Below are 27,026 nucleotides of genomic sequence, written 5' to 3'. Positions count from 1 at the left end.
TAGCAGTGCAGGATCTCCTGGCGCCAGAGAGAATGCCCAATCTTGAGGGTCGCCACGTAACAAAGAAATAACAATTTTAACTTGCTGAACAGAGTCACCAGATGAGCGAGGTCTCAAAGAAAGGAATAACTTACAATTATTCTTAAAGTTCAAAAACCTAGATCTATCTCTGGAGAACAGCTCAGGAATAGGTATTTTCGGCTCTGACATAGGACTGCGGATTACATAATCCTGAATGCCCTGTACCCTTGCAGTGAGATAATCCACACTAGAAGACAGACTCTGAATGTCCATATCAGTAGCTGCATTCAGAACCACCCAGAGATAAAGGGGAGGAGAGAAGCTGAACACAGTGCAGAGGAAAAAAAAAAAAAATGACCTTAGGATTTCTCTTCTCCCTCTTCTGCTGCATTTAACACTTTCGGGCCTGCTGTACTGTTATGATCCTTGTGGCTTAGGATCACAAATCTGACCAGCTAAGTAGGAACATAGAACGAGCTCTGGGGATGTGGTAACTGGACTGACCGCAATGCTGATCCTAACCGCACACACTATAAGCAGCCATGGAACGTGCCTAGAAATCCTAGACGTCTCTTCACAGCCTGAGAAACTAACTACCCCTAAAGGGAAACAAAGCCTCACTTGCCTCAGAGAAATAATCCCAAAGTATAGAACAGCCCCCCACAAATAATAACGGTGAGTAAAGAAGAAGGCACAAACGCAGTAATGAAAACAGATTCAGCAAAGGAGGCCCGCTAATCACTAGATAGACAGAGGACAGCAAAGAGTCTATGCGGTCAGTAAAAAACCCTATCCAAAAATATCCACGCTGAGGATGCAAGAACCCCCACACCAACTAACGATGTGGGGGGAGAACCTCAGCACCCCAGAACTAACCAGCGAGCAAAAAATCACATAAAAGCAAGCTGGACTGAACTCATAATATACTGAGAAACGTTTTCAAGGAAATCATGAGCAAATAAACAAGCAAACTTAGCTTCTCCTAGCAGAAGACTGGTCACAAGGAATATTCAGGAGAGCAATGAATCAGGACTGAATACACCGACAGCAGGCAACAAGTAAAGGTCCAGCTGGCTTAAATAGGCCTCGCTTAGCAGCAAAAAAACAAACAGCTGAACCCAGCCAAGACCAGCCATAAAGCTAAAGGCCACCAGAGGGAGCCCAAGAACAAATTCACAACAGAGGGGATTGGGAGAAAATTTCCTGTCAGATATGGTCAATTTTTTTTTTTTTTTAATAATAATTGGCCAGATCGTCAGCACAGAGATCCGTGGTTGTGGTCTGCACTATAGATTTCTTTAAAAATTGTTAATGGATAATTATTCCAGAAGAAGGGGACAGTCTGTCCATGAAACGTGTTATTTTTATTTGTACTGTAACCCACGGTTCTGTGTCCAAACTCTTTTGGTATACCGGGCGTTTTCTCCACCAATCTCCTCATTGTTTGCTCCTATAACTATAGTATCGGTTATTTAACCCCTTAATGAATGCCGATACACATTAAAACGGCAGCTGCTAGGGGGTGCTGTTCTTCGCTGCTGTTTTAAAATGGTGATTGGGAATAAGGATGCAGCATCCCCCAGACTCCGAAAATCTTCTGTGTCTTCACTACTGTGAAGTACATATGGGTTCAAAGTGCTCACCACATAGATACATTCCTTGAGGGGTCTAGTTTTTACAATGGGTTTCCACTGTTTAGGCACATGAGGGGCTCTCCAAAGATGACATGGTAACCGCTAACTATTCCAGCATATTTTACATTCAAAAAGTCAAACTGTGCTGCTTTCCTTCCAAACCCTGCCGTGCGCCAAACAGTAGTTTTCCCCCACATAATGGATATCTGCGTTCTCAGGAGAAATTGCACAAATCCAGCAAAATATGAACTCCAATATGGCTCTTCTTCTTCTATGAGCTTTGCACTGTGCGTCAAAAGTAGTTTTCGACCACATATGCGTTATTAGCTTACTCACGAGAAACAACAAATTTCGGGGTTCATTTTCTGCAGTTACCTTTGTGAAAGTAAAAAAAATTAAGGCTTAAGTAAACTTTTTGTGAAAAAAAAAAAAAAAAAAAGTAAATTGTTCATTTTTTTTCTTCCACATTCCATTAATTCCTTTGAAGGGTTGATAAACTTCTTGAACCTGGTTTGGAGGGGCGCAGTTTTTAGAATGGTGTCAAATAAGCCCCCCCAAAGTCACTTCAAATGTAATGTGGTCCCTAAAAAAAAAAAAAATGTTTTTGGGGGAAAATTTTGAAACTTTCTAACTTCCTAACAAACTTTTTCAGTATTTTCATAAATATACGCAAGTCCTATAGATCAATATTTACCAGGATCATGAAGTACAATATGTCACGAAATAACATTCTCAGAATCACTGGGATCCATTGACGAGTTAAAGTGACACTGGTCAGATTACAAACATGTGGCCTGGTCATTCAGGTCAAAATTTGCTGCGTCACTAGGTGGTTAAGACCCTAAGAGCCGGAATCGGAGACAACTGTGCTGGTCTGGGGCTAACTTTCACACTTACAACCGTCAAACTGTAAGGGAAAAATCACACACGGAAGATTTAATAGAGCGGCTTCTGTGACTGTTTTTGAAAGGAACAAAAAAACGCACCTCCATTGACCAGAGTAAACTCATGTCACCGCCCCCGGCCTCCACCATCTTGGATTTCGTGTAGCATCCCAGCAGCATCTGCAGCCCCGCTGCAAAACTCCAGGCCCTGCCAAGTAAAATAATGCAAGAAAACCTGCAAAAACAATAGAACAGTAAGTTTCGTGGCTGGTGTACTTTTTTCAGTGTTGCCTACCCAAATAATTGGGTTTTCTTGAAAGGAGCCGGAAAAGAAGTTGACTTTGGCTGCATACTACACCGACAAGTTTCATCATCAGGTTACACTTACATATATTTTGTTTCCTTATTTTACAGAAGCCCAAATGTCATCACCCATTGACATCGCCAGGCCTACACGTCACCGACAAAATATTGAGGTAATTTTTTTATTATTACTAATTTTATTTTTTATCTTAATAAGAGGATTATCCTTGATTTTTTTTTTTTGCCTGTGTGTAGAGTTTTTCACCCTTCGAAGGGCTCCCTTACGCTATGGATTCTCCCACACCACCAGCGAGGTTCACCGTGGGCGAAAAAGAGACGTCTGTGAGTAGAATTGTTATCGTAGTAGTAATCATTATGGTCGTGAAGATAACATCATGGCCGACCATTGGAAATGGAAAATTCTGCATCAGACTTTCTAAAAATAAAGAATGTGTCTTTGTGTCCTAAATGAACCGGCCTCGGGCCAACCTTCATACCGGCAGCAGAGACCTTCCCAGAGACATCGTGGTGCTCGTCGTGGCCGCAGAAGGGTAATTTATCGCTTTCCTCCCTCAATGTAATCATCATAGATTAGAGCACAAAAAAGCTTTACACGAGCCAAAAGATCTGTGAGAAATGGGAAGATGGCACCATAGATCCCCGGCACCATATATCCCCCGCACCATGGAGCCGCCCGGAATCCTCACAATCTCGTAACATATCGTGGATTTCAGAAGTCCCGAGATTCATGGCAAATTTTCTATGTCAATGTATAAAAATGGGGCCCGGCCCCATTATTTGCCATTTTCTTTCCCCCATTACCACATTCATGTCTGACTGGCGACCATCCAATTTCATGTTTGGATATATGTTTACATTTCCAGGTCTCCAGAGGCTCCACCCGAGGGGACGAGGAGTACAAAGGGCCGGACATCGACAACGAACTCCTCATCCAACTGGTGGAGGCAAGAGCCCCTTTATGGGATTCTATGGACCCCAGGCATGCCGACTACGTCCACACCCGCCGCCTCTGGGAGAAGATATACCGGACTATTGACACCCGCTGGGGTGAGCTCACGCCTGAGCAGAGACGGAGAAGCGGTGAGTAGTATGTGGATTATTGCCTCCAGTGACATCTATTTAATGTTCTGTTATAGATTTCAATTAATATTATATTTTTATATATATTTTCTCCTAGGAGAGAAAATTCTGATTCGGTGGCGGTCAATCCGGGACCGTTACATGAGAGACCTAAGGGAGGAAAGAAGCGGTTCAGCGCCCTGCCGAAGACCCCTGTACTGCTATAGGGAGATGCTGCGGTTCCTGGACCGCTGCGCCGATCTCCGTCTGTAAGTATCTCCTCATTATTTCACTACTTGTAGTTTCTCCAGATCAGTACGATCAACTTTCTTGCCATATATAACATACGTGCCGCCACGATTTTGCCTTACTCATCAATAGACAGATCTTCGACATATTCCACTATACATACTAATGGGGAAAGCTCTACGTCAACTGAATAAACCCTGTTAATCGTTGCTACAACACCCCTCCAAAAGGACACCAAGCTAGGACAGTTCCACATCATATGAAGCATGTCTGCTATGTTAGTTTTGCATCTAGGACAGTGAGGAATTGAATGAAATTGTATGTTAAATAAGAATTCAGGTGTCCTGTATATCTGGTATATCACATACACTGTGTGCAGAATTATTAGGCAAGTTGTATTTTAGAGGATTATTTTTATTATTGATCAACAACTATGTTCTCAATCAACCCAAAAGACTCATAAATATCAAAGCTTAATATTTTTGGAAGTTGGAGTGTTTTTTTTTTTTAGATTTGGCTATCTTAGGAGGATATCTGTTTGTGCAGGTAAATATTACTGTGCAGAATTATTAGGCAACTTAATAAAAACCAAATATATTCCCATCTCACTTGTTTATTTTCACCAGGTAAACCAATATCACTGCACAAAATTTAGAAATAAACATTTCTGACATGCAAAAACAAAACCCCAAAAATTAGTGACCAATATAGCCCCCTTTCTTTATGATGACACTCAGCAGCCTCCATCCATAGATTCTGTCAGTGGCTTGATCTGTTTACGACCAACATTGCGTGCAGCAGCCACCACAGCCTCCAGACACTGCTCCGAGAGGTGGACTGTTCTCCCTCCCTGTAGATCTCACATTTTATGAGGGACCACAGGTTTTCTATGGGGTTCAGATCACGAGAACAAGGGGCCATGTCATTATTTTTTCTTCTTTGAGACCTTTACTGGCCAGCCACGCTGTGGAGTAGTTGGAGGCATGTGATGGAGCATTGTCCTGCAGGAAAATCATGTTTTTCTTGAACGATCCGACGTCTTCCTGCACCACTGCTTGAAGAAGTTGTCTTCCAGAAAGTGGCAGTAGGTCTGGGAGTTGAGCTTCACTCCATCCTCATCCCGAAAAGGTCCCACAAGTTCATCTTTGATGACACCAGCCCATACCAGTCCCCCACCTCCACCTTGCTGGCATCTGAGTCGGAGTGGAGCTCTCGGCCCTTTACTGATCCAGCCTCTGGCCCATCCATCCGGCCCATCAAGAGTCACTCATTTCATCAGTCCATAAAACCTTTGAAGAGTCAGTCTTTAGATATTTCTTGGCCCAGTCTTGACGTTTTATCTTATGTTTCTTGTGGTGGTCATTTTTCAGCCTTCCTTACCTTGGCCATGTCCCTGAGTATCGCACACCTTGTGCTTTTTGTTACTCCAGTAACGTTGCAGCTCTGAAATATGGCAAAACTGGTGGCAAATGGCATCTTGGCAGCTTCACGCTTGATTTTCCTCAATTCATGGGCAGTTATTTTGCGCCTTTTTTGCCCAACATGCTTCCCTGTTGGCTATTTGCCATGAAACGCTTGATTGTTCGGTGATCACGCTTCAAAAGTTTGGCAATTTCAACACTGCTGCATCCCTCTGCAAGACATCCCACAATTGTGGACTTTTCAGAGCCGTCAAATCTCTCTTCTGACCCATTTTGCCAAAGGAAAAGAAGTTGCCTAATAATTAAGCACACCTTATATAGGGTTCTGATGTCATTAGACAACACCCCTCCTCATTACAGAGGTGCACATCACCTGATTTACTTAATTGGTAGTTGGCTCTCAAGCCTGAACAGCTTGGAGTAGGACAACATGTATAAAAAGGATCATGTGATCAAAATACAACTTGCCTAATAATTCTGCACGCAGTGTATATATGGGACAGTCCATGGGATTCATTTAAAGACGGCTACGGAACTCTTTCCAGTACATCTGACCAGTGATTTTCCTCTATAGGTCACATTACACTTGTTGTTGATCACTTTATTTTACAGAAAAAAAAAAATAATAAAAATTTTGTTTGTCTCCAGTTGTTGAGACTCGTAACTTTTTTTAAATTTTTTCTTTGCGGCTGGAGCTGCGTAAGGGTTTATTTTCTGTGTAGCGAGATGATATTTTGATCACTATTAGGCTTTGGAGGGAGGAGCAGTGACAAATAAAAATCTTTTTTTTACCCTTTAGAAAACTACAGGTTTAAGTTCCCTTATCACTTGATCTATGTTCCGCAATGCCAGTTTATATCAGTTTGTAGCTTAAATGTGGGATTCACAGAAGTAGCAGCCATGACAGCAATCAGTAGACAGTCTCCTAAATTCCCACCTCTCCCGCTAGACAGCGGCTGTTGTCTCCTTTAGAGCATTTGTTGCTCCACATCATACATGACTCTGCCTCCACTTGTAATAGAGAGTTAATGGTTACATCGTTATTACTAAGGTTCCTCACATTCACTTATCATTTATATGTTATAGTAGTAGAATAATTCATTTTTATCTTCTTTTCAGGACAACATCCGGCTCTCGACCACCAGAAGTCCCTCATGTAGTGGTCCCGGAGGAAGAGGATAGAGCCGGCCCCTCTGTCCCTCACACTCATGCTCAGGCACCAATAGTCCCTCATGTAGTGGTCCCGGAGGAAGAAGCTAGAGCCGGACCCTCTGTGCCTCGTTCTCAGGGACCAATAGTTTTAAATGTAGTTGTCCCGGAGGAAGAAGCTAGAGCCGGACCCTCTGTCCCTCATACTCGTTCTCGGGCACCTGAGCGTCAAATTCCAGAATCTGCTCTCTCTCGAACAAATCGGTCAGCCATGTATAATGTATCTGAACCTTTGTTACGGCGGGAACGATCCGGTAGGAGACATCTTGAGGTCTTAGATGATCTCACAAGGATCACACGTGAAGCCATGATGGGACTGGAAGAACAGAACCTTTCTGTAAGGGAAGAATTGAATCGGCTGCTGGACGGGGTGGGGACGTCGCTTCCCCCTTCAAGAAATATTCCATACCTCATAAGTCTCAGCCCCTGGATGGACCTAATGCCTCCAGAGCACCAAGACGAGTGCCGCCTCAAACTTCTTAGCACCGTTTTGGAATTCCTACAGCGCCCCCCATCCCAGTCATACCCCCAGTCTGAGTCATATACACCCTCTCATTCCAATCACCAGTTCCATACTCCTTCCCATCACGAGTCCCAGCTACATACCCCCTCTCATTCTTATCCCCAATCGTATAATTATCCCCAGTCCCATCCCCCCTCCCAGTCCTATCCCCAGTCCCATCCCCCCTCCCAGTCCTATCCCCAGTCCCATCCCCCCTCCCAGTCCTATCCCCGCTGAAAGGTTTGCTTTCTCCCATCTCATTCTTTCTCTTCTTCACTTTTGTCATTCCTACTACCTCTACGGCAGCTGGCCATTTTTCTCAGTCCTTTTCTGAAACTTTGTTCCTTTCCACTTCCCGTGTGCCTCTTGTAGGCTTTCATGGGTGAAATTTAGTCTTTTTCAAAGTGCCTTTGGTTATCCCCAAAACATCAAGAACGGAGAGATTGCCACAATCACCACTCCACATCTACACACAGGAACTAAATACTCAACTTTCGCTCCTGCCGTATGTGTGTATGTATATATTATATATATATATATATTATATATATATATATATATATAAATTGTAGCATAAAAGTAATGTTAAGCCAGTCAAATAATGCACATTGTTTTGTGTATTTTTTTGTCTTTTTTTATGTATATGTCAGCCTATACTCTGCCAAGGTAGAAAAGAATTAGAAGTATAAAAACGATTTCTAAAATGTAAAAACCAAGAACGAATATTTGTTTTGATGGGTATAGTATATGTGTGGACCATTTATGTGGGAAGACTTAACATAAGGGACGAAATGAAATGAAATTTTCACTGCACACAGTAACAATCCCGAAAAGGAGGAAGAATTGGAAGCATTTAAAGAGACCAGGATGGATGAACAGAGAACTTAATCACTTGTTAAAAAGGAAAAAGAAATGTATATAAAATGGAAAAAGGGAGGCATGTCTAAAGAAGAGTATAATGCTGTCTGCAGGGAATGCAGGGCAAGCGTTAGAAGAGCTAAAGCCAGTAATGAAGTGAGGCTTGCAAGGGAGACCAAAAGGAGTGAGAAAGGATTTTAAGGGTATGTCAGAAGCAAAGTCAAAAATGCAATAGTATTTTACAGGATGAAAAGAGTGAAGTGGTCAAAAATGATGTTGAGAAGCCGATTTTTTTTTTTTTTTTAATTCCTATTTTGCATCTGTGTTCTCTAAGAAAGCAAATGTAACATCAACTGATCTTCACGGTGCCATCGAATTAAAAAAAGAATCAAAACTATCCATAAATCAAGAGACGGTGAGGGAACACTCAGCTAATTTACATGAATTTGCATCTCCTACTCCACATGAATTACATTTTCAAATGGCTTTTTCTTAACAATCCTTTCAAGGCTGCGGTTATCCCGGTTGCTTGTGCACCTTTTTCTACCACACTTTTTTCTTCCACTCCTCTTTCCATTAATGTTCTTGGATACAGCACTGTGTGAACAGCCGGCTTCTTTAGTAATGCCCTTTTGTGGCTTCCCCTCCTTGTGGAGTGTGTCAATGACGTTTTCTGGATATCTGTCAGGTCAGCAGTCTTCCCCATGATTGTGGAGCTACTGGAACAGACTAAGGGACCTTTATAAAGACTTAGGAGCCTTTGCAGGTGTTTTGTGTTAATTATTCTAATTTACTGAGATAATGACTTTTGGGTTTTCATTGGCTGTAAGCCATATTCATCAACATTAACTTAATGTTAATTAAGTGTGGGCTTCCCCAATATGTCATGAATAATGCTCAGCAAGCAAGTAGCATGTGGATATGTAAAAATAGAAAAATCGCCCTATTCAAGTGGAAACGGACCTGCAAAAATAAACCCAGCCATGTAAAGAATGTACAAGTGTGGCTGGAAAGCCTGCCAGATGGAAAAGCAAGGCTTGGTGTAAAAGGTAATAATAGTGAAAATGCAAAAAACACCAGCCCAAATACAGGTATGAATGACCAGACCTGGGAACAGCAGAGTCTGCTCAATGCATGCAGACAAATGCAAGTGGAATGCAAGTCCAAAGAATAGTGGGGCAAAGCATGGCAAGAGGAAGGGTGTGGGAAGATCCCACGCGTATCACTGCCAGCAAGCAGCTTCGTCAAGGAAAAGTCAATGATGGGCGTCTGACACGGGGAGACACCATACCTCTGGGACTCAATACAGCTATGGGGTACAATTTATAAAAGTCAATATTTCAGTGTTACTAGGGATCAGAAACATAAGAGCCACCTTAACAGAATGCAGCCTTAGTGCTGCTGAAGGTGGATCTTTTACTTAAAAACTCCCTGGGGGGTGACAAGTTCCCTTTAGTAGCGGTCTACAAGTATCTGAGGGTCTGTCACAGTGTAGAGGGATCATCCTTAGTCTCATTTACACATGGAAACACAAGAAGTAGTGAGATGAAACTGAAAGGAAGATACAGACTAGATATTAGAAAACACTTTTTGACAGTGAGGGTGATCAAATGAATGGAACAGGCGGCCACGAGAGGTGGTGAGTTCTCCTTCAATGGAAGTCTTCACACAGAGGCTGGACAGACATCTGTCTGAGATGTTAGTGACTCCTGCATTGAGCAGAAGGTTGGCATGATGACTCCGGAGGTCCCTTCCAACTCTGGGGAGGGGCAGGATTTGGTCTGCACCTGGGATGAGGTGAAAGGAGACAGGACCACCAAATGAGCAAGATATTCTGACCTGTGTTTGTCCTGCTCAGCACATCCAAAGTGCAGAGCAGATGGGGAGAAAAATAAAATGCACAAACACAGAGGTAGTCACATTGCTGTTCAGTTTAATTTGGGCAGTTTCCTCCGTTCCCCACCAAGCAGATTTTCTGACTTTATCGTACATGCACTTATAACTACTCCCAAAAATGTCCTCGTTCGAACATTCACATGATTTTTGCCTTTGTTTTTTGACGATACATGGGGCTTAATTTTTTATATCCTTTTTCTATTCCTTCATTTTTTATACAGTAAATCACAAAAGTAAGTACACCTTTGATATTGTTATTGTCTTTTTATGGGACGACACTGAAGCTCTGACACTTTTATACAATTTAAAGTAGACAGTGTGCAGCTTATATGTAAATTGGGTGTCACCTCTAATAATAGCCATTAAACGTTAGTGTCAATATTTTGTGTGGCCACCATTAATTTCAAACACTGCCTTAGCTCTCTTAGGCATGGAGGTCACTAGATCTCCTCAGGTTACTGCTGGAAACCTCTTCCTCTCCTCCATGATGACATCACAGTGCTGGTGGATGTTGGTGACCTTGCGCTCCTCCACTTTTTGTTTGAGGATGCCCCCACAGATGCCCGATAGGGTTTAGGTCTGGAGACATGCTTGGCCAGTCCAGCCAGCACCTTTACCCTCAGTTTCTTTAGCAAGTCAGTGGTCATCTTGGAGGTGTATTTGGGGTTGTCATCATGTTGGAATACTGACCTGCGGCCCAGAAGGGACAGGATGATGCTCTGCTTCAGTATGTCACAGTAAATGATGGCATTCATGGTTCTCTCAATGAACTCTAGCTCCCCACAGACAGTAGCACTCGTGCAGCCCCAACCTATGACACTCCCACCACCATGCTTGACTGTAGGCAGGACACTCTTGTCTTTGTGCTCCTCACATGGTTGCCCCCACACACGGTTGACACCATCTGAACCAAAATAAGTTTATTTGGTCTCATCAGAACACAGGTTGTGGTTCCAGTAATCCTTGTCCGCAGTCTGCTTGCCTTCAGCAAAATTTTACCTCTGTAACAATGCTAGCGGCACTCATACATCCAATTTGAGACGATAACCTCTAGATATGACGCTGAGCATGTGCACTCAACATTATTAACTCACATAGCACCATTAATTCCACAGCGCTTTACAGACAAATCAGCAGTGTCCCCATTGAGACTTACAATCTAGATTCCCTATCTGTATGTTTTTGGAGTGGGAGGAAATACGGGAACAACATAAAGACTATGTGAACATGTTGTCTGTCAGGGATTTGGTTTGTTAGGACTTTCTTAATCCCACAAATTCCCAATATCACAGACCAGAAAGGTCACAAGTACCACCTGCTGTGATCTTTGGAGCGAACTGCTCTTTGCTAACCCCAATCGTCCAATTACACGATTGGCCGACGTTTAACGGAGAAGTCCACAGCCTGTTCGCACCACTAGGCCAGCTATCAGAAAATTAACGGTGAGCGTACGGCATATATACCTCCGGATTCCAACACAGGCAATATGTGTACACACCCCGGTATGGTCACCGATAACTCTCCGATAACCCCAGCCTACTCGCCGCCACCACCAATCTTTCGGTCGATTGGACCTTATGGCTTTGAGGCGTAGTTTACAGAACAGAATGAACAGAACTATTAAATTTTATATTTAATCCAAAGGGAGGAGGCGTTTATGAAAAATATACAAAAGATTTCACAAGTGGGACAAAACAATACAGTATAAACAGTTACATAAAATAAAAGGGATTAACAGGAGGCTTACTACACCGATTGCAGAGGCGATTCAGTTTAGCCGAAGGAGAGCGCTTCGATTTGGCTGTCAATAAACGGGATCCCTGCATACAGGATACACTGATGATAATTGGGATTGATTTTTTATCAGACCTAGTCCCACCCACACACCCCTGTACGATGACCTCACATGGGCCAGTATGTGGCCTGGTCTCAGCCCTTCATGATTTTAGAAAATCCCAACTTATGCAATAACTCCTCAGAGTGTGGTCACAGAAGTTTGAGACTGATGTCATCTTTTGTATCTGGATTTTAGCTACGCCTAGAGGCCAAACATGGCCTAGCTACTGGCGGTTATATGGCCCTGATGGATTTGGGGCCTTTTGGTGGGAGCTATAATTATGAGAAAACGTGTATCTTTGCCTCGTTACCCCGCTGCTCAAAATGTACGTCTCATTAATATCGGATGGGTAAGCCAATATTCCATATTTTCTCCCGGAGGCATACTGTCTGCCCTCTCATTGTATCTGCAGTGACCATGGCTATTCGTAAAGGGTGCGAGATCTTCTTTGATCCACTCAAAATCTAATATGACTTTTCTCTCTCTGTGGACAATACTCATCCTCTTCAGTCACCTGGGAATGAAGAAGAATCATTGTATTTTAATTAAGCGGCTTTACATCTCTGTACAAAGCATTTTACATAAAGGCCGGTTTGAGTGATGGCTCCTGTCTCCTCAGGACAAATGGTAGCGGAAAGAAAAAAGGGAGGGGGATATGAGGGACCTCAAGGATTTTTAATATTTTTTATGACATTGTCTTTGGTAGAAGTAACAGTGCTAACCACTGATCCACAGTGCTCCCACTTCTTTGGGGGACCATGGGGAGGCCTATTCTGAGTGGAACCTGTCTTGTTACACCGCTGTATGGTCTTGGCCACCGTACTGCAGCTTAGTGTCCGGGTGTTGCCAATATTCTTACAGCCTGCGCCATCTTTCTGTAGCGCAACAATTCTTTTTTACAGATTTCTCTAAAGGTACCTTCACACGAAGCGACGCTGCAGCGATAGCGACAACGATGCCGATCGCTGCAGCGTCGCTGTTTGATCGCTGGGGAGCTGTCACACAGACCGCTCTCCAGCGACCAACGATGCCGAGGTCCCCGGGTAACCAGGGTAAACATCGGGTTACTAAGCGCGGCCCTGCGCTTGGTAACCCGATGTTTACCCTGGTTACCAGTGTAAAACATCGCTGGTATCGTTGCTTTTGCTTTCAAACACAACGATACACGGCGATCGGACGACCAAATAAAGTTCTGGACTTTATTCAGCGACCAGCGACATCACAGCAGGATCCTGATCGCTGCTGCGTGTCAAACTAAACGATATCGCTAGCCAGGACGCTGCAACGTCACGGATCGCTAGCGATATCGTTACAAAGTCGTTTCGTGTGAAGGTACCTTTAGAGTTCTTTGCCACTAGGAGAGTGACCAGTATGAGAGAGTGTGAGAGCGATAACACCAAATTTACCACACCTGCTCTCCATTCACCCCTGAGACTTGTAACACTAATGAGTCATGTGACACCGGAGAGGGAAAATGGCTAATTGAGCATAATTAGGCCATTTTCACTTAGGGGTGCACTCACTTTTGTTACCAGAGACATTAATGGATGTGTGTTGAGTTACGTAGAGGGCACCAAAATTACAGTTATACACGATGTACACTGAGTACAAGTGTCAACTCTTCAGTGTTGTCCCATGAAGAGATAAAAAAATATTTACACAAATGTGAGCGGTGTACTTACTTTTGTGATTTACTGTATATATCGGAAAACGTAAAAAAAAAAATGGGAATTACATGTCTATTTTTCACTGTGACGCTTGTCACTACTCACAGACTTACCATGAGGCAGGATAGTCAAGAGATCTGTGGTCAGGACCAAAAGGGCTCATAATAGAAAGAAAGAGGCTCATATATATTCTGGCGTTTTCCAGAAATGTAGGGGCTGGAGAGGGATGTTATCAGTACCAAGGATGGCCAGAAGAACAAACAAATCAATCTTGTAACAAATCAAGCCAGACATATGTGTCACTCGAAGAAAGAATCACCAACCTAAGATTTGCCTACTTTGGACACATCATACGAAGAGAGCAATCACTGGAGAAGGACATCATAGTCAGAAGAATAGAAGGAACAAGACGAAGAGGAAGACCAGGAACCCGATGGCTGGGTACAATCAAGATAATGGCAGAAAAGACTCTGGAAGACCTATATAGGCTTACACAAGATCGATCTTCCTACAGACTGTTCATCCATGAAGTCTCCATGGCTCGAAATCAAGCTGAAGTTCGTTAAATAATAATAAAAACAGGCAGCCCTTAGTCAAAATTTTTAGACGGTCATCAGCTGGCCCTCACTCAAAATTTTAAGAGGATAAAAAGACAGCTCTCTCTTTAACCTTTTATGAGGGTAAACAGGTGTCCCTCGCTCCTAATTTTTTTAAGGTAAGCAGGCGGCCTTCACTCCTAATTTTTAGAGAGTAGATAGGCAGCCCTTGCTCAAAATTTTAAGAGGATAAAAAGACAGCCCTCGCTTTAACATTTTTTGAGGGTAAACAGGCGTCCATCACTCCTAATTTTTTTAGGGTAAGCAGGTGGCCTTCACTCCTAATTTTTAGTGGGTAGATAGGGAGCCCTTGCTCAAAAATTTTAGATGGTCATCAGGTGGCCCTCGCTCAAAATTTTAAGAGAGTAAACAGGCAGATGTAGCTTAAACTTCATTTTCAGGGCTACCTATTTTCTTTCCATTATTAATACCAGAAAGTTTGCAAGCATATACTATATACCTAATTTAACCCTTTCCCTACTTCTGACATACTAGTACCTCAGACGTCCCCTCCCCCTCTTTGGTGTGGGCTCCGGCGCTGAGCCCGCACCATTTCCAGCACATGTCAGCTTATCTGATCAGCTGACATGTGCCCCTAAGAACCGCGGGTGAAACCGCGATCATCCGCAGCTGTTAACATTTTAGAAACTGCCGTCAAACCCTGACGGCAGCATTTAGCATGCATGCACCGAAAGCGTGTCTCAAACCCTGCCCAGTGGTCGGCATTCATAGCAAGTGATCATTTTAACTATACAGAGCAGAACACAAGTGATCGGATGATCGCAGCTTCTAGTCTCCCATGGAGACTATTGAAGCAAGTGTAAAGTAAGAAAAAAATGTTAAAAGTAAAAATATATATAAAAGTTTAAATCACCCCCCATTCAAAATGAAACAATAAAAAACATATAAAAAATACACATATTTGTCAGTGCCACATTCAGAATTGTGCAATTTATCAATATATAAAAAGAATTAATCCAATCGGTAAACGGCATAACGAGAAAAAAAAATCAACACACCAGAATTTTTTTTTGGTTGCCGCAACACTGCATTAAAATGCAATAACAGCCAATCAAAAGATCATATCTCCACCAAAATGGTATCAATAAAAACTTCAGCTCAGCACACAAAAAATAAGCCCTTACCCGGCCCCAGATCACAAAATATAAAGGCGCTACGGGTCTAAGAAATTATGCAATTATTTTTTTCTTAACAAAATTTGGATTTTTTTTTCACCACTTAAATAAAAAAGAACCTAGACATTTTTGGTGTCAGTAAACTCCTGGAGAATCATAATGGCAGGTCAGTTTTAACATTTGGTGAACATGATAAAAAAAAACTAAAACTCAATTGTGGAATTGCACTTTTTTTTGCAATTACGCCACACTTGGAATTTTGTTCCCTTTTTCGAGTACATTATATGGTAAAATCAATGGCGGCGTTCAAAAGTACAACTCGTCCCGCAAAAAAACAAGACCTCACATGGCCATATTGATGGAAAAAATAAAAACTTATGGCTCTGGGAAGAAAGGGGCAAAGAACGTAAATGCAAAAGCAGAAGATGGCCCGAGGGTGGAGGGGTTAAAATTTGCAAGGTGCGCGGTAAGGGACAGGGAAGTGGACATGATGCTGAGGTGAACACCGAGGCCGTGGTCCAGGTAAAACTGTGCCTGCTGCCGGAGCACAACAAACATGCTCATCCATACTAGATTCCTGTCCTGCTTTGCAGGGGTGCATGGGACACAAACATGGAAACCAGAACGGTGCAAACAGGGGGTTGGGTGGATGGCAGATAATGCTTCCAGTATGTTTCCCAGCACCACCCAGTCTTTCACACGGTCCAGTCTCACTAGCCAAGAGTCTGGACCACATAATCCTCATCTTGATCCTTCTTCCTCCCACCAAGGTGAATCCCAGAAGACAAGTGATTGCACACTCCAAAGATCTCTGTACATCTCCATTTATTGATTCTGGCCTCTTGCTCTGCACATCTCAAGAAGGGCATGAGGAGATTGTGTCTAGTGACGCCCATATTTTTGAGCAGCCATGGTTAGAGGAAGATGACATTGGGGAATGGCAATGAGAGTCTCAAGAGGTAGATGTTGATGAGACACAGTTGCCAAATTAAGATGGCCAGAATTCAGAAATAGAAGACGAAGTGATGGACAATTAAGTCTCTGACCCAACCTGGGAAGGTGCCATGCAGAGTGAGGACAGCAGTGCAGAGGGGGAGGGATTCACAGCACCGCAACAGGCAGGAAAGGCAGTGGGGTGGCCAGAGGTAGAAGGTGGGCAACTATTCTGCAAGGCACCCACACAAAGTTCCCATGCCAAGGGTTAGGTGTTCCTTTTTTCTGGTGTATTCCCATACACCCCTTCCCACCCAAAGAAGGGTATACGGTTCATGGTTTCTTTTTTTGTGTGTCCTTTATAGCAATAGGGTCATCACGCAGCCATTGCTCCAAAAATGCATCCCTCGTTCCAAATTTTTAGAGAGTCATCAGGCGGCCCTGGCTCAAAATCTTTAGAGCTGGAGTCCCCAGTCTGTAGCTCGAAAACCACATGTGGCTTGTGGACCCTTGATGTTCAGCTCATGGCTGTCTGCCAGCTTGGGGCATTAGCACCAAGTATAGCAAACAGCTATTAAGAGAAGATCTCTAGATGGTGACTTTTGTGTGTAACCCTGCACAGAAGAGCAGATCTGAATGGGAATAAGATAGGAGACCCTGAAGTTTGGCATACGGCCTTGGTGTGATTTCAGTGGAAAAGCTTTGGCTGCCATTATACCGGTAATGGGAGCTCTAAGTGTCACTACTGTGAGTGGAGCACGAGCTGGATGTAGATTGCAACCCTCTCTCAAAGCTGAATGTGGCTGGTAACCCCCTTTCATAGCTGAATGTGGCACTCATGGTCAGAAAGCTTGGAGATCTCTGTACTAGAAGGACTGTAAGGGTACCGTCTCACTATACGATTTACCAACGATCATGACCTGCGATACGACCTGGCCGTGATCGTTGGTAAGTCGTTGTGTGGTCGCTGGGGAGCTGTCACACAGACCGCTCTCCAGCGACCAACGATGCCGAGGTTCGCTGGTAACCAGGGTAAACATCGGGTTACTAAGCGCAGGGCCGCGCTTAATAACCCGATGTTTACCGTGGTTACCAGCGTAAAAGTTAAAAAAAACAAACCGTACATACTCACCATCTGATGTCCGTCAGGTCCCTAGCCGTCTGCTTCCCGCTCTGACTGAGTGCCGCCGTACAGTGAGAGCAGAGTGCAGCGGTGACGTCACCGCTGTGATCTGCTCTCACTTTCCGGCCGGCAGTCAGAGCGGGAAGCAGACAGCTAGGGACCTGACGGACATCAGATGGTGAGTATGTACGGTTTGTTTTTTTTTACTTTTACGCTGGTAACCACGGTAAACATCGGGTTACTAAGCGCGGCCCTGCGCTTAATAACCCGATGTTTACGCTGGTTACAAGCGAACGCATCGCTGGATCGCTGTCACACACAACGATCCAGCGATGACAGCGGGAGATCCAGGGACGAAAGAAAGTTCCAAATGATCTGCTAGGACGTACGATTCTCAGCAGGGTGTCTGATCGCAGTAGCGTGTCAGACACTGCGAGATCGTAACTATATTGCTAGAACGTCACGAATCGTACCGTCGTAGCGATGAAAATGCCACTGTGTTCCAAAACTATCCCTCTTCCACCAGCTATCCCTCCACTCAATGCAGGTAACAGAAGGGATTGAAATATATCTTCATTTATCTCCTGGGAGACATTTGCAAACGAAAAGTCCTGAACTGTGTGGGAGAAACTTCTCAAACCCATCTTGGGGCACAAGAGATTTATTTTGGGCCTTTCATCCATTCAATAAATGCAGCTTCTCTTACAGTTGTGTGAAAAAGTGTTTGCCCCTTCCTGATTTCCTGTTCTTTTGCATGTTTGTCACGCTTGAATGTTTCAGATCACCAAATTTAAATGTTAGACAAAGATAAGACAAGTAAAAACAAAATGCAGTTTTTAAATTAAAGTCTTTATTTTAAAGGGAAAAAGAAATCCAAACCTACAGGGCCCTGTGTGAGAAAGTGATTGCCCGCTAAACCAAATAACTGGTTGGGCCGCCTTTAGCAGCAATAACTGCAATCAGGTGTTTGCAATAACTGGCAATGAATCTTTTCCAACACTCTGTATCTTTGTAGAAATGTTGTAATTCAGCCACATTGGAGGGTTTCTCAGCAAGAACCAAGTTTTTAAGGTCATTTCACAGCATCTCAATAGGACTAAAGTCAGGATTTTGACTAGGCCACTCCAAAGTCTTAATTTTATTTTTCTTCAGCCACTCCGAGGTGGACTTGTTGGTGTGTTTTAGATCATTGTCCTGCTGCATAACCCAAATGCACTTCATTTTGAGGTCACGAACAGGTGGCCGGAAATTCACTTTTTTGATAGAAACCAGAATTCATTACTCCATTTACCACAGCAAGTCTTCCAGGTCCTGAAGCAGCAAAACAGCCCCAGACCATCACACCACCACCACATTTTACTGTTGGTATCATGCTTCTTTTCTGAAATTCTGTGTTACTTCTACGCCAGATGTAACGGGACATACATCTTCCGAACAGTTCAACTTTTGTCTCATCAGTCCACAGAGTATTCTCCCAGAAGTCTTGGGGACCATCAAGATGTTTTCTGGCAAAACTGAGATCAGCCTTTATGTTCTTATTGGCCAGCAGTGGTTTTCATCTTGGAACTCTGCCATGCAGGCCGTTTTTGCCCAGTCTCTTTCTTGTGAAGTCATGAACACTGACCTTAACTGAGGCAAGTGGGGCCTGCAGTTCTTTGTATGTTGTTGTGGAGTATTTTGAGACCTCTTGGATGAGTTGTCGCGGTGCTCTAGGAGTAATTTTGGTCGGCCGCTCCTGGGAAGAGCCACAACTGTTCCATGTTTTTGCAATTTGTGGATAATGGCTTCCACGGTGGTTCGCTCGAGTCCAAAAGTTTTAGAAATGGCTTTATAACTAGTGATGAGCTAATATACTCGTTACCCGAGATTTCCCGAGTCTTCCGAGTATTTGTTAGTGCTCGGAGATTTATTTTTCATTGCCGCAGCTGAATGATTTACAGCTACTAGCCAGCATAAGTACATGTGGGGATTGCCTGGTTGCTAGTGAATCCCCACATGTAATCAAACTGGCTAACAGATGTAAATCATTCAGCTGCGGCGATGAAAACTAAATCTCCGAGCACTTACAAATACTCGGAGGCCACCCGAGCATGCTTGGGAAATCTCGAGTAACGAGTATATTCGCTCATAACTATTTATAACCTTTTCCAGACTGATAGATCTCAATTACTTTCTCATTTTTTACAGAATTTCTTTGGATCTAGCTTTTGAGGAACATTTGGTCTACTTCGCTTTGTCAGTCAGGTCCTATTTGAGTGATTTCTTTATTGAGAACAGGTGTGGCAATAACCAGGCCTGTGTGTGGCTAGGAAGTTTGAACTTGACTTCCCAAAGATGTGATAAACCACAGTTAATTTATGTTTGAAGGGGGTGAATTACCTTTTCATACAAGGGCCTGTAGGTTTGGATTTCCTCTTCCCTTAATAATAAAGACCTTCATTTATAAACTGCTCTTTGTGTTTACTTCTGTTATCTACCACTCCATGATGAAGGACGAGTTCTGAAACGCACATCGGGGCATGTGCCGCAAACATACCACTCACCACCCAGGTAATACTTCTTTACTGCGGGTGCACTGTTCATTACTTGCACTCCTATTCTGCCTATACCATATAGTACTTGTGATCCCTTCCATGTTTGTGTTGACTCTTCAGTCTGTTCTGCTTCACACTTAGTGTTGACTCCTATTATATGATCTCAGTATTACCTACACACCTACCATTGTGTCTCAGCATATCGATCACCCTATACCACTGTTACACACTTCTTTGGCTTCCGATCTTTGCTATTGCACATTCTTATATTGGTCCTATCATAATCCTGACATTTGATGAGGACATCGGATTTGCCATGTCCTTCATGGATGCCCCTATTCTCATTTAAATGTTTGTTTTTCAAGCATTCGGATTGTTTTTGGTGTGTAGTTTGAGTGTCTCTCATTTTTTATGTACTTTATCTTTTTGTTGTATGTACGTGCAGGCACCTTTTCCTTATTGTAGTGCCACCTTCTCACCATTTTGTCCCAATAAAGGTGTTTTATTTTTCGATCTAAGCCTTGGTATCATTACTCTTGACCACATATTCAGATTTATCTCTCTCGGTTCTATTGCACTAACCGGAATGATCTGCCATTCTCTGCCATGCACATATATATCATTATCACCGATGCTACACCTATGTAAGATGACTAGATGATATATATGCTTGGGTCCTGTATCTGTTTCGCTTCTATTATCTTTGTCTAATATTTCCATTTGTTTGATGATCAGAAACATTTAAGTGCGAGAAACATGCAAAAGAATAGGAAATCGGGAAGGGGGCAAAGATTTTTTCACACAACTTTATATAAGCTTTAAAGGGAACCTGTCACCTGAATTTGGCAGGACCGGTTTTGGGTCATATAGGCGGGGTTTTCGGGTGTTTGATTCACCCTTTCCTTACCCGCTGGCTGCAGGCTGGCCGCAATATTGGATTGAAGTTAATTCTCTGTCCTCCGGAGTACATGCCAGTGCAAGGCAATATTGGGAGCAGTGAGTATTCCGGTACCTTCCCTTCAGCTTGTGAGCAGCGCATGACGTCCCTGCCATGCGCTGCTTACAAGAATAAAGCAGCTGCTGGCAATGGAGCAGGACGCTGCAATGGAGCAGGACGCTGCGAGGGAGCGCCGGGAGGGTAAGTGTAATGGTTTAGGTTTTTTTTATGTTTTCTGATGGGGCCATGCATAATAGGAGCGGGGTTGGGGGGCAATCATAATAGAACAGTGTTTCCCAAATTCCAGTCCTCAAGGACCCCACGTCATGTTTTTAGGATTTCTTTAGTATTGCGCAAGTAGTGGAAGTATCATCAAGGCATCAGGAATTGTCTCACGTGTGCAACACTATGGAAATCCTGAAAACATGACCCGTGGGGTCTGTGAGGACTGTAGTTTGGGAAATACTGTACTAGAATAAGGATGGGGCCATGCATACCAGGACTGGGATGGGGGCCAATCAGACCAGGACGCTAAAGAGAAATCAATATTCATTGCCCTCCATGCCCATGGGCGTGGAATGCAGCAAATATTAATCTCTTTAGAAGCGGCATGGGAGTTAACCACAGAAGCTGGCTCCAGCCTCCAGTGACCCACTATTCCACTATTCCCACACAGTCAGAGTCGATACATCTGGACTATAAGACGCACCCTCCATTTTCCTCCACATATTTATACATATATACGGTACATTTAATTGATGGCATCATGAATTCACAGATGTTCTGCTCTATAGTGAAAAAGATGCTGCCATCACTCCATGCCTTTAGTAGATGTGCACTTTTCCAACATGACAATGATCCAAAACACACATCTAAGGCCAAGGTTACAATTCTGAAAAGCAGGGTGAAAGTGATTCAGAGGTGAAATCTCTCCTGATCTGAAACCCAACAAACACCTATTGGGAAATCTGAAGAGACAAGCTGTCATCACTCTCCATCCATAATCCAGGCTCTTAAGAGAGCTCGTTCTTGAAAAAGAGAAAAAAAAATAGTATTATGTAACCAACTTGTTCATTACAGGACTAGAAGACTTGTTGCTGTCCTTAAAAATCATGGAGGCCATACAAAATGATAGATGTAGTAGTTTTTTACATGGGGGGGTACGCATCAACTAATTTAAGTAACACTGAAGATTTTGTAATGAAAGTTTTATTATTAACCTTACTTTCAAGTTTTGATTACAAAAAAAGGTTCTATGAAATTCAGTGTTGGCAAAATTTTAGAAATTGTTCTGGTGTTCAGTGAAATATTAATTAAAATCTTACTTATCAAATGGTGTGTACTCGTTTATGCTGAGCAATGTTTATTAAACTTTATAAAACACAAAGAACATAATTTTAGTTTCTTTCCTATATGCCTTCTTCCATGTTTTACAAGATATGATTTATGCATAAAAGATTTTCCACATTCTGAACATGAATATGGCTTCTCTCCTGTGTGACTTCTCTCATGTCTCACAACACTTGATTTTTTGTACGGCACATCTCACAGAGTGAACAATACGGCTTCTCTATGACTTGTGTGAATTCTCTCGTGTCGCACAAGACTTGATTTTTCTGTAAAGCACTTGTCACAAAGTGAACATGAATATGGCCTTTCTCCCGTGTGACGTCTCTGATGTATAAGAAGTTTTGATTTATCTCTAAAGCTTTTTCCACATTGTAAACAAGGAAACGGTTTCTCCCCTGTGTGAATTATTTGATGGTTAACAAGATGTGTTTTTTTTCTAAAACATTTATCACATTCTGAACATGAATATGGCTTCTCTCCTGTATGAATTCTCTCATGTGTAGCAAGAATTGATTTATATAAAAAAGATTTCCCACATTCTGAACATGAATACAGCTTCTTTCCAGTGTGAATTCTCATATGTGTAGCAAGATTTGATTTATGTATAAAAGATTTCCCGCATTCTGAACATGAATACAACTTCTCTCCTGTATGAATTCTCTCATGTGTAACAAGATTTGATTTATATATAAAAGATTTTCCACATTCTGAACATGAATACAACGTCGCTCCTGTGTGAGTTCTCTCATGCTTCACAAGACTTGATTTATCTGTAAAGCATTTCTCACAAAATGAACATGAATATGTCTTCTCTCCAGTGTGAATTCTCTTATGTGAAGCAAGAATTGATTTATATAAAAAAGATTTCCCACATTCTGAACATGAATACGGCTTCTCTCCAGTATGAATTCTTTCATGTGTAGCAAGGGTTGATTTATGTGTAAAAGATTTCCCACATTCTGAACATGAATACGGCTTCTCTCCAGTATGAGTTCTTTCATGTGTAGCAAGATTTGATTTATGTATAAAAGATTTCCCGCATTCTGAACATGAATACGGCTTCTCTCCAGTATGAATTCTTTCATGTGTAGCAAGATTTGATTTATGTATAAAAGATTTCCCGCATTCTGAACATGAATACTTAGCTCCTGTGTGACTTTTCTCATGCTTCACAAGAGTAGATTTATCTGTAAAGCATTTCTCACACCGTGAACATGAATACGGCTTTTCTCCTGTGTGAATTCTCTGATGTTTACGAAGTTGTGATTTCTCTGTAAAGCATTTTCCACATTGTAAACATGAAAACGGTTTCTCCCCTGTGTGAATCATTTGATGTTTAACAAGATCAGAGTTATTTCTAAAACCTTTCCAACATTCTGAACATGAATACGGCTTCTCTCCAGTATGGACGCTCTGATGTCTACTAAGATTCCCTTTAATTGTGAAGGACTTCCCACATACTGAACATGAAAATGGCTTTTTTCCTGTGTGAGTTCTCAGATGTATACGAAGACTCCCTATATCTGTAAAGCATTTCCCACATTCCGAACATGAAAATGGTTTTTCGCCTGTGTGAATTCTCTCATGTATAACTAATTTTGTTTTATTTGTAAAGCATTTCCCACATTCTGAACAGGAGTATCGCTTTTCTCCTTTGTGCTTTCTGTGTGTTAAAAAATCTGAGCTTTTAGTTAGCTGCTTGTCACACTGAAATCTTGTATCCACTTTGTCACCTGGAATTGTGGTAACAATGTGACATTGCTCAGGAGAAGGTTCCTCATGATTAGGAGGATTATAAGAAAGTGAAGTACTGTGAAGTCCGGGAGGTCCGTGAATAGTAATGAGGTTTTCTCCATTAGAGTGCTTCCCGATATCTTCATCGTCTTCTTTACAGTTTAGTGATAATCCGTTATTCTCAGAAGGATTTCCTATAAGGAAGAAAGATAGATTGGATTTTATTTATCTACAACTCAAAAGAGATTTCTAAATTTATTTTATGAAGATCACAATCCCTCGTCAGTGAAAGCACCAGTAGTAAGGAAGAATACTACACACCATAACATTAACACAATGACAGGTAAAATGAGTAAAGGTACCGTCACACTAAACGATATCGCTAGCGATCCGTGACGTTGCAGCGTCCTGGCTAGCGATATCGTTGTGTGTGACAGGCAGCAGCGATCAGGATCCTGCTGTGATGGCGCTGGTCGTTGAAGAAAGTTCAGAACTTTATTTGGTCGTCAGACCGGCGTGTATCTTCGTGTTTGACACCAAAAGCAACGATGCCAGCGATGTTTTACACTGGTAAACATCGGGTTACTAAGCACAGGGCCGCGCTTAGTAACCCGATGTTTACCCTGGTTACCAGTGTAAAATGTAAAAGAAACAAACAGTACATACTCACCCTCTGATGTCCGTCACGTCCCTCGCCGTCCGCTTCCTGCACTGACTGAGCGCCGGCCGTAAAGTGAAAGCACAGCACAGCGGTGACGTCACCGCTCTGCTGTTAGGGCCGGCGCTCAGTCAGTGCAGGAAGCGGACGCCGGGGGATGCGAAGGTGAGTATGCACAGTTTGTTTTTTTACATTTTACACTGGTAACCAGGGTAAACATCGGGTTACTAAGCGCGGCCCTGCGCTTAGCAACCCGATGTTTACTCTGGTTACCCGGGGACCTCGGCATCGTTGGTCGCTGGAGAGTGGTCTGTGTGACAGCTCTCCAGCGACCACACAGCGACGCTGCAGCGATCGGCATCGTTGTCTGTATCGCTGCAGCGTCGCTTAATGTGAAGATACCTTAACACTTATAAACTGGTGACAATGGAACAAGTCAGGGGTGGCAGAGATTAATTTACAAAAGGGAAGAGATCCAGCTTCATTCCACAGTCTTTGTTTCGTAAGTAAAACAAAGAAGGCATCACTGCAAATACACCTAGGCATAGGTGTGAGTTGAGGATAAAAAGTGCGAGGGGATGAAAATTGGACACGTTTCGAAAGCTAAGTGCATTTGTAGACTTGGTCTGATGAAGTGTGAACAGGAAAGAAGAAAATTTAAGGTTACGACATAATTGGGATAATTGGTTAATTAATTAGAAATGAATTAATTAGGAAACACCTGAGAACCCATGACACTGGGTCTTCTGTGTAGAAACACTCACAATTTAAAATCAATACATAAAAGTTGAAAAAAATGGCAATACATTGCTTCCACAAATAGGTACAGGCAAAAACAACAGAATGTTCTCCGGGTGTATAAGGAAATACGGAAAACCAGTTTAAATTGCTTATGTTTTGGTACTACACTCCTTGGTTATTACATAAATTTACTCCCAATATATCTATCCAAAGCTGGAGGTGCGGTTCTGATGATGGAGGCCTAACCCATATTTTTGGATATGTTCAATTATACAAAAGTTCTGGTGTAAGGTCAAAACATTAATCTTCGAAGTTCATATTCCATTAGACCCTAAATTCTACTTGCTCAATATCCCCCCATTCCAGATTGGAAGCAGGACTCAGCAGATTCTTTTACATCTGACCACAGCAGCGAGATGTTTAATAGCAAGGAATTGAGGCTGGCTTATTCTCCGTCACTCAACGAGTTGTATTTCCGGATACAGGACATACGAAATATGGAGCACCTCACAGCTTTAATAGATATTACGTCTGAAAGTTTTGAAGCAACGTGTAATCTGTGGGACATATACTGGGCTCAGAAGGCCTAACGATGGTAGTCACCCAGCAAACTGTACCATCTTTCCCAGAGACCTCATCTCCTTCCCTTCCTCATGTTTCACGGTCTTGTCAATTCTGTTTCTATTATATTTGTTAACTGATTTGCATTGAATGTTTACATGTATTACATCTTGGTGTGATTCCATTATCCCCACTGCATATATGTTTGAAAATAAGTTCTATAAACGACGCAATCCATTAATTGTCTATTGTGCAGAAATAAAGTGATTTGATGCATTTGCCATATTACGGTTGGTAGGTTGACTGACATCATGTATATGTTATAGGAAAGACAAATGGTTAGCACTCGACTTTTTGTAAAACGGTGCTAGTAAAGGGAACCAAAGGTCCCATAGGCATAAGTTCAGAAAAAAAAATCACTGCACACGTACAAGAAAAATAATGCTTCAGGTGAGTATTTATTTGATGCCGATAGGTAAAGCGACAATTTAAAGACGTTTCGGCCAATTAATGGCCTTTATCATATAGTCGCCTGTGAAGTCAATGCCCAGTGTAAGCAATGGGTTCAGGAGGAGCCGGTCTCCAGGGAATACAGGCTTGAGTCAGTGGTGGCGCAGTGGAGGATGCAGGCACTCTTGTGTCTTCGCAGTTAATGCTTATGTTCTCTAATCCTGTATTTTAATTTTTTGGGTAGTGGAACCAATGTATTTAAGCTTACAAGTAGTGTTGAGCATTCCGATACTGCAAGTATCGGGTATCGGCCGATACTTGCTGTATCGGAATTCCGATACCGAGATCCGATATTTTTGTAGTATCGGGTATCGGTATCGAAACAACATTAATGTAAAAATGTGTAAAAGAGAGAATTAAAATAAAAAATATTGCTATACTCACCTCTCCGACGCAGCCTGCACCTTACCGAGGGAAGCGGCAGCGTTCTTTGTTTAAAATTCGCGCTTTTCTTTCCTTTACGCGAGTCCCGGCTTGTGATTGGTTGCGTGCCGCCCATGTGACCGGCACGCAACCAATCACAGCAAGCCGTGACGTAATTTCAGGTCCTTCAGGATTTTAAAATTACGTTCCGGCGTTGTGATTGGTTGCGTCGCAGTCACATGGGAGACGCAACCAATCACAGCAAGCCGTGACGTAATTTCAGGTCCTT

The 27,026-nt window shown here is 42.6% G+C and overlaps 3 protein-coding genes across 5 annotated transcripts in view; 1 reads left to right on the top strand and 2 right to left on the bottom strand.

The window, feature by feature from the left end:
• LOC143793545 (uncharacterized) overlaps positions 1-7,899 on the top strand; it is a 40,494-nt gene extending 32,595 nt beyond the window's left edge. For 2 of the 3 annotated variants that reach the window (XM_077280611.1, XM_077280609.1), the window contains 6 exons: positions 2,954-3,015; positions 3,098-3,184; positions 3,346-3,393; positions 3,727-3,943; positions 4,041-4,191; positions 6,712-7,899. In XM_077280611.1, coding sequence (XP_077136726.1) covers positions 2,954-3,015; positions 3,098-3,184; positions 3,346-3,393; positions 3,727-3,943; positions 4,041-4,191; positions 6,712-7,540 — 1,394 coding nt within the window. In that variant the 3' untranslated portion in view covers positions 7,541-7,899. The remainder of the gene's footprint in view (positions 1-2,953; positions 3,016-3,097; positions 3,185-3,345; positions 3,394-3,726; positions 3,944-4,040; positions 4,192-6,711) is intronic. The other variant, XM_077280610.1, reaches the window with a different exon arrangement.
• LOC143793567 (uncharacterized) overlaps positions 1-27,026 on the bottom strand; it is a 222,596-nt gene that overhangs the window by 180,388 nt on the left and 15,182 nt on the right. The gene's annotated exons all lie outside the window — the stretch shown is intronic.
• LOC143793497 (uncharacterized) overlaps positions 22,167-27,026 on the bottom strand; it is a 300,046-nt gene continuing 295,186 nt past the window's right edge. Inside the window, exon 14 of the mRNA XM_077280518.1 lies at positions 22,167-24,098. Coding sequence (XP_077136633.1) covers positions 22,366-24,098 — 1,733 coding nt within the window. The 3' untranslated portion in view covers positions 22,167-22,365. The remainder of the gene's footprint in view (positions 24,099-27,026) is intronic.

Source organism: Ranitomeya variabilis, chromosome 1 (assembly GCF_051348905.1).
Source record: "Ranitomeya variabilis isolate aRanVar5 chromosome 1, aRanVar5.hap1, whole genome shotgun sequence".
NCBI classification, from domain to species: domain Eukaryota; kingdom Metazoa; phylum Chordata; class Amphibia; order Anura; family Dendrobatidae; genus Ranitomeya; species Ranitomeya variabilis.
Note: the sequence above shows the minus strand (reverse complement) of the source record. Positions and strands in the feature narration are given on the sequence as shown.